This window comes from Pholcus phalangioides, unplaced genomic scaffold (genome assembly GCF_987345545.1).
Source record: "Pholcus phalangioides strain wild (caught in Gottingen) unplaced genomic scaffold, Ppha-v1.0 ptg000009l_1, whole genome shotgun sequence".
In the NCBI taxonomy this organism is placed as follows: Eukaryota; Metazoa; Arthropoda; class Arachnida; order Araneae; family Pholcidae; genus Pholcus; species Pholcus phalangioides.
In genome coordinates this window covers 22,906,235-22,914,669 of record NW_028301602.1, presented here as the reverse complement: position 1 = coordinate 22,914,669, position 8,435 = coordinate 22,906,235, and the positions used below count along the sequence as shown (strand labels likewise).

At 33.3% G+C, this 8,435-nt stretch overlaps 1 protein-coding gene across 1 annotated transcript; it reads right to left on the bottom strand.

Annotated features, from left to right (window-relative positions):
• Positions 1-2,714: 2,714 nt before the first annotated feature.
• Positions 2,715-5,984, bottom strand: LOC149082547 (uncharacterized). The gene is made up of 2 exons (XM_089236760.1): positions 5,504-5,984; positions 2,715-4,618 (listed from the first exon to the last, which is right to left on the bottom strand). The coding sequence occupies exons 1-2, from the start codon at positions 5,982-5,984 to the stop codon at positions 2,715-2,717; spliced, it is 2,385 nt and encodes a 794-aa protein (XP_089092886.1).
• Between the last annotated feature and the right edge of the window lie 2,451 nt (positions 5,985-8,435).

Below are 8,435 nucleotides of genomic sequence, written 5' to 3'. Positions count from 1 at the left end.
ACCACTGGAAACACAATTCATATGAGCAGATATTTCACTTGAAGAAAATTTAGATATATATATAACGAGTAAAAACAAAATACTGTAATTTTATGAAATAAAGCGGTGGTTCTTCACCAGAGGTCTACACATGTCCTTGGAGAGATTTCTGTGTGTCCCCGTGAGCTTCGACGAGAAAACAATTATCTGAATGTTTTACATTACTATGCACGGAATATTATTTATAAAGGGGCCCGTCCTGATGTAAAAATAATAAATTCAGAGAAGAAAATGACCGTTCAGACTTTTTAGGGCAAATATATTATCATTGAGAGAAATTCTCAACATAGCGCCACAGTTGAGATTGTATACACATACTACTTCTATCCCAAAATTACATTAATGAAATATTGCACACTAGTGTCAGTTTTTATTTAGATGGCAGCACAGAACTAAAGAACATATACAGCCCAAAGACACCTATGCCTATTCTGACCATGTTGAAAAAATGGCCATTGAGAAAAATTAAATAAGTAAATAAATGTCCTAACCAAGGTAGCATTGGGTGCATCGAAAATTTTCAGCCAAAAATGGCCACAAATAAAAAAAAATAAAAAACAGTCAATTATAAATTTGCTAAAATAAATTTGTCAATGGGTAGGAAGTCGAAGGCTAATGCAAATGGTATTGAATCAAACTATTTCACAAAAAGAAAGTTTAACATGACAATTATGCGAGATGAATATGGATATTTGTATTGATAATTATCGCAATGTAACTTATAAGTGCATTTGAAAAATAATAATTAAAACCATGTTAAAATTCCTGTAAATTCAAAAATTATGGGGGAATGGCCAAAATTACGTTAAAATATGGGAATAACCAGTGAAATACGGATTGCATGGTCACCCCCACGACATGAATTCGAATACGTAGGCTATCAATGAATAAAATATAGATTTAAAGTCAAAAGTTGTGACATACAAGAAAAGTTGAAAAAGAACTGGAAAAATATTTTCAATAATTTACGAGATATGAATGCAGCAAATATTTTATGGCAGAATAAGAGACCATTCTCTACGCGGGCGATTCATTCTCATTCAGAAAGTACTACAAAAGCTATTCAGAGGAGAAACGCTCTAATAGTTTTTACCCTAACAGAACTGTATCCTCGATACGTATGGTCCGATCTTTGTTCGGAGTATGTACGTACATATAAAGATAAACTTTAAAAGCTAAGAGTTACACACAAGCTGAATCATAAAGAGGCTCATGCATATGAAATGGGGTGAGAGGATATAAATTTCTGACTTTTATAAAAGAAGTGGAGGAAAAAAAAATAAACATATCTCTCACACTCATATTTCACACGTATGATAAGTCGCATCTGCCTTCTTTGGTGTAACATAATGAAAAATATTTTGGCAAAATTTTCTTGTCGCTAAAACACGAAGAGATGTTTGGTCTGCTATTTATATAATATGCTGTTTTTAAACTATATCCTCCATTAACCGTGGAAGTATTTTTACAGTTTTATATGTCAAAGGTGTATTTTTTTTTCTTCTGATCATAGAAAATACCAACGCTGCATGTATTGCGTTTCTCTTAAAAACTCGAGAGACTAGGCCAAGAACGTGGCTCCGCCGTTATTTGACTCAGTATTCTTCGATCGCTGGTCCGTGGACAGGTTCCGATCCATAAGAATTTTATGCGGGGCTGCAGAAAAATTAAAAAAAAAAATTTGATTTAATTTTTATGTGGCTACCACATAATTTCAGATATAAGAAATAGAATACAGTCTATACAGTGTGTTCTGTTAACGGACCGATAAACACAGAGGGTAGTTAGTAGGCACGAAGACAAACAGGAATTGCAATGGGACATGCTGTCGCAAACCACGTTGAGAGGGTGAAAATCGCAAAAAACGCAAGCAGGCTTTGAGTCCAGAGGAAACGAAAGTTGGATGTCCGTTGATCGCTGAATGCGTTCGTGGGTTCGCTCACCATATCTGACTTGACTTGACTTGACTTGTTTTACGTCCTTTTGTACCAACCTAGGGTTTTAGGACGGGTAAAAAAAAAAGAAATATACAAGGTTAATGTGTTAGTTTGTTAGTTTTTTAGGGTAGGAAAAAAATTTTTGATACATCAACATATATGGAAAATACCATACATTTAGAAAATTATAAAATAACTGAAACATATACATAACTATACCCATTCACTTTGTATATACCACCTATACAAAACCCATACCAGTACACAGCTTTATCACAAATTGTACAAATATTAAATCAAATTCACAATATATACAGCACAAGAAATTTTCTCGCATCAAACCAAATAGCTACATACAAGAAAAACAATCATACTTGTATGATCCAACATAATTATTCATAACAAAAATCACAATACATTAAGCAAAAAATAAAAATAAATAAAATAAATTCCATAAAATAGACAAATGTATTATAAAAAAAAAAAAATATATATATATATACAAGAATTATAACGATGTTTGCAAGACATGAGTAGATGGAAAAACAAATCAGTGATATTTACATCAGATTAATCAGGGACTTGAGGGGAAGAAAGAGAGAGAGAGATAGAGAGAGAGAGAAAAAAAAAAAAAAAAAAAATTAAAAAAAAAATTGACTATTCAAAACAGGATGTATATCAAATTATCAAATTTTCAGAGAGAAAAAAAAAAAAAAAAAAAAAAAAAAAAAAAAAAAATCAGAATCTATTACATTTAGATAAATACACTTCCAATCCTTTGACAAATAATTTTGGAGGAGCAATAAACATAGCTTTCCAATTACAATTCTGATTATTTCTTATACCAATACTTTGGAAAAAGGTATTGCGATATTTATTCCAATGTTTGCATATAAAAAAGAAGTGATCATTTGATTCTTGATCATCACAATAGTCACATTTCGCAGTCTCTTTCTGATTAATTCTGCACAGATAACCATTAGTTGGGGCTCTGTTTGACAATAATCTGTAAAATAATGTTTCATATTTTCTCTTCGTAAAGTAAGGTGAATATTTATTAATAGTATTAAAAAAACGTGATGCAAGTGGATAAAGAAGCTGATATCTGAAATATCGTTCAATGTGGATGTTCCATGACTTCTCAAGCAAATTCAGCACATCTTCAACATATGAAAAATCTGGAAAAGTAGGGTTTGCATTATTAGCAGCAGTTCGAGCCAGTTTATCTGCAATTTCATTGTAGGAGATGTTCTTGTGACCTGGTGACCAGACAATTGAAATGAATTCTGCCCGGCTAGAAGCATCTATTAAAGAGAGATGTGTAGTAAAGATGGCTGAATGTGACTTTGGATTTATGGAGGCTAATGCAGAAATTGCTGATTTGCTGTCTGATAATATAACATAGTGACGTTTTTCAGATATAAATTTTGAAGCAGCAACAGCAATGGCAAGACACTCAGCTGTAAAAACAGAAGAAGAGTCATGAACTGTAGCCTGGAAAGTTCTCATATTTTTATTACAAAAGACTCCTATTGTTGTATGAACTGATTTGGATGCATCACTAGCAATTATAATTGAGTTAGACCAATGTAATTGTTCGTATTGTTGAAATAAAGGGTTGACCAAATTTGGATCTGTCGTAATCTGGAATGGCAGTTCATCAGTAGTATACGATATATTAGAGATGATCCAGGGTGGATTAGCAAAAACTATAGGTTGAACTGGTATGAGTAGATGATTGTCCTGGATGAAATTTATGACTGAAGAACTAAACATGGGTAGAGAAGAAGTCACAGCTGTATTATTCAAGTTGGCACTAATGAATTTAAAGCTGGTGTTGTACGTTGATGCTCTGGCTTTAATAATTTGTCTTGATACAGATTTCATAATCATTAGTTCAAAAGGAGGTTTGCCACAAATACTTAATAATAATGGTATTGGAGTTGAAATGGGTAATCCAGCTGCAATTCTGAGAACTTGACGATATAATACTGCACATCTGTTTAAATTTCGTTGTGAACAGTTGTGCCAGAGTAAAGAACTATAATTGAAAAAACTGCAAATGATATTTGATGCAATAGCAAGGAGTTTGCTACCAGGGGCTCCTCTAAGACGACCAGCAATGATCCGAATTATGTTTAATGTTTTTATTCCTTTTTTTAGGATGTGATCAACCTGAGGATTCCAAGTAAGTTTCTGGTCAAAGATGACACCCAAAATCTTGATGTTTTGTACTAATGACAGAGGGTTCCTATTAATGGCCAGATTACAAGTACCAATAACATTTTTCTTTGTAAATATACTATATGAACACTTTTCAACTGATAGGGTAAAACCCCATTTTCCTAACCAATCAGTAATCTTCAACAATGCATTGTTTATATTATTTTCTACGATTTTAATGTCTTTATCACTACACCATAACAGTATGTCATCTGCATAAACAAATTGATGGATAGAACTTGGTAATTGAGCAAACATATCATTCATATATAAATTGAAAAGCCATGGTGATATAACTGATCCTTGAGGAAGGCCTCTATCAAAATTGATTAGATTTGACTTGTGATTTCTCCAACTAATATAACATTTTCTTTCAGATAAGAAACTTTTCAACCAAGCAATAAATTCACCACAAAAACCTGTGGATTGAAGTTTATATATAAGAGCAGAATGTATTATAGAGTCGTATGCACCCTTTATGTCTAGAGAAACTAAAATTCCAATCTCTTTAGATTTGAAAGTATTGACAATATTGCACTTTAAATCATTTAACAAATTTTGTGTCCCAGATTTAGATTTAAAAGCATATGTGTTTGAAGGGAACAGTTTATATTTCAGTGATATCCAGTTCAATCGAGATAAAACAATGCGTTCAAAAATCTTCATAATTGTGTTTGTGAGAGTAAGTGGTCGATATGATGAAGGGCAAGTAGGTGTCTTGTTGGGTTTGAGAAGAAATATTATCTTTCCCTGCTTCCAATCTGAAGGAATGGTGCCTGATGACCAAATCTCATTAAGTTCAGAATTGAGGAATTTTAGATGATCATCTGGAATTAATGAATAGGCCTTGCTGTTAATTGAATCAGGACCTGGAGTTGTATGTGGTGATTTAATAATTGCTGTCTTCAATTCCGAAATTTGTATTGGAGAATTCATATCTGTGGCAAAGTTTTGACAAGGGCCACAAAAAAAATCGAAGTCTTTATGGATATAAGGTTTGATGAGGGTTTGCTGTAAGAGTTCAATTTGTTTATAAGGATCACTGATGACTGTATTGTTATGACAGAATAACAAATTTTCATCTTCATATACTTTGGAGTGAATAACTTTCAGTCTTCTTAAAATAGTAAAAATTTTTGGATAGGCTGCATGTTTATACAGTTGATCTTCAAATGATTTATTTCTTTGATTTTTCAGAGTTCTTTTAAAAATAGCTGAGTTTTTCTTATAATTAATCCAGCATACCTGACATGGACATCTCCTGTATTTTCGAAATGATCGTTTCTTTGCTATTAGCAGCATACGTAGATTAGCATCAAAGTAGTCATTGTATTTGAAATGATGACGATTTGAAGATCTTTGAGCTTCCATGTGTTTATTTTTCACAAAATTAAAGTAAGTAATATTTTCATCATAGTTATTCAGACTGTCATTAAATGTTCTCCAACTAGTGTATTTATGAATAATGGATGTAGATCTTGCTTGAGTTTTCAATTCTAATGTTATTGGAATATGGTCACTGTCATACAGAGAGTTACCACATGACCAAGTAATATTTCCAATTAAATCGGTACTACAAAAACTCAAATCAATTGAGTTGGAAGATTGTGAAGAGTAATGAGTTGGAGCAAGCGGTTGAATTAGCCCAATAGAATTCTGAAGATACCAATTATAAAGCTGACGACCAGCATTATCAGTTCTGGATGAGCCCCATGCAGGATGTGAGCTATTAAAATCACCCAAAATAACAAAAGGTGGAGATATTTGATCAAAAATCACATTCATGACGTTAATAATATTTGAAGAATCTGATATATATAAGTTTACAATGGTGAAATGAAAATTCTGCAAATAAATTTTGATAACAAGAGCTTCAACACCAGATGAGTTATATTTGAAAAGAATGTTTGATGGAAACTTATTTCTGATAGCCATTAATACACCTCCTCTCCCACTGTTAAGTCTATCACATCTGTATATTTGGAAATTAGGTAAATAATATAATTCATCAGATAAAAATGTTTCTTGGAAGCACATGATATCAAAATCATTCATGAAACGAAGAATATGATATTTCTTATTTTTAATACTTCTACAATTCCATTGAAGAATTCTATGGATGTTAGTCATGTGTGATTCAAACCGAATCTTCAAGTAAATTTTTAATAAAGTAGTATTTATAAATTAGTTTGGCAATGAGTAAATGTGGCATAAAATCAAATATAAAAACAGGTTAAGACTTTCTCTTTGAACCATGTCTGTCTTTAACAGTTTCAGAAATGGTGCTATTGAAACTAATTGCATCTCTCAATTGATCATCAGAAGAAGCCGATCTTTTTCTTGAAGAATTAACAAGATCTTTTAACATAGGCTGAAGCTGGTTAGATATACAGGAGATGATTTCTGGTACAATTTCTTTCAATGATTGTGTAATTATTTCAGCTACAGACTGTTTGATTTCCAGCATTATTGATTCTTTTATTTCTGCCAGTTCTTTTGCAACAAGAGATTGGATATCTTTTTTGATATTAGATAAATCTATGTGTTGAGACGAAGTTTGCACTCTAGTGGCATATGACATCTCATTTGGCTTACAGAATCTCCTCGCTACATGAATAGGCACATTATGTTCAGACTTGTAATTGAGAATTTTTTGTTCATGGATATATTTTGGACAATTTCTGTCAGTAGGAAGATGATCTGGTGATGAACAATTAATGCATTTCTTTTCACTATCACAATCTTTGGCAATATGGTTACCACCACAATATAAACAGATTTGAGACTTGACTGGGCAGAATTTTGATTTGTGAAAGAAACTGAAACATTTGTTACACATGGAAGGTCGTTCTATAAATCTTTGTGGCTTAAAGATCTGATACCATAATTTAAGTTCAATGGGCACAGAAGTCCCTAGTGCAATAATAATAATAGTTGGTGTCTGAATTTGGTTTCGTAGAATATGGCGGATATTCAAAGGGTAAAAACCATTTAGAATTAACTCATTAGCAATTTCATCTAATGGAATTTCAACTGGAATATTCCTCACAATATATTTTGAAGATAGTGTATCGGTTAGAAGTGAGTTAACAACTGGAATGTCAAGGATAGTTTTGATGTTAAGTAGCTCCTTCGCCACCAATGCAGAATTAGTAGTAACAAAAAGATCACCGCTCTTGGCTACCCTTATTTCAGTAATTTGATCTGAATTGCTGATCATATTAACAAAGTTCCTTCTGAGATCATTAGGTCTGGACGTTGGAATTCTGGTATTTCCGTGATATTTCACGGTGAAGCTAGTGATGTCTGTTGAAAAATCTATTATTTCATTATCAGAATAATTAGATGACCATACAGGGAAATTAATACCCTGACCTTGGTTTGCATTACCATTCCCTTCTTGAGTCTCCATTAAACTTGCCGCCATTATCGCCAGAGCTATGGTGGCTTCAATTTACGAAGCCATATAAATAACTGAAGACAACTTGAAATTAAGTATTCAATACGGGTATGAAGTTAGAAAACGTCTTCCGACGTTGTTCGATGACAACTAACCCAACGCTGGTACCACTAATGTTCGACACAATAGGCCTGTCTTTCAATCTATATTCCTTAACTTGATAATTGTTAGAGCAAAAAAAATACAAATTCACAAAACAAAGAATTCAATCACGAAGAGCAAACACAACACGTCCGTTCATGAACTCACCTCTTTGTCCCACACCACCATATCTGACATAAGCACCGTCGCGGGGTAGGATTACGCACTGCGGACGACGTAAGCTAGCGCTATTGCGGTAGTAAGCACGTGTGGCAGTTAGTTGCCTGTTTCAATGAGTATCGTGATGGCTGACTCCACGAACTGGGAATACGTTGATATGCATCTGATTTACGGTCGAGCGGATGGCAATGGGCGCCTCTAAGCACAGCGGATGTAGCAACAGCAACATCCGATGATGCGTTGTCCGTACCATACTACCTTCAACAGATCGATCGTTGGGGACGTTGTAGACTGTGCAGTGACGTCAGAGGCCAACACTTATAACAAATCTTATAATAATTAATCAAATAAATCTTTTTGTAGTTATTATTGTATTTTTTGTCGTACCAGAGTGATGTCGAAACTTTCATACGCGTTTCGCGATTTTCACCATCCCAACGTGTTTTGCGACACCATGTTCCTTTGCAATTTTTGTTCCTCTTGATGACTACTAACAACCCTCTGAGTTTGTCGGT

Bases quoted from the DNA above. Each gene is read 5' to 3' on its own strand.
- LOC149082547 (XM_089236760.1), bottom strand. From the start codon at position 5,984: ATGAATGTGATTTTTGATCAAATATCTCCACCTTTTGTTATTTTGGGT. The intron at 4,619-5,503 runs GTATGCTGCTAA...TTCAATCCACAG, and splicing joins CTACTTTGATGCTAATCTAC to GTTTTTGTGGTGAATTTATT.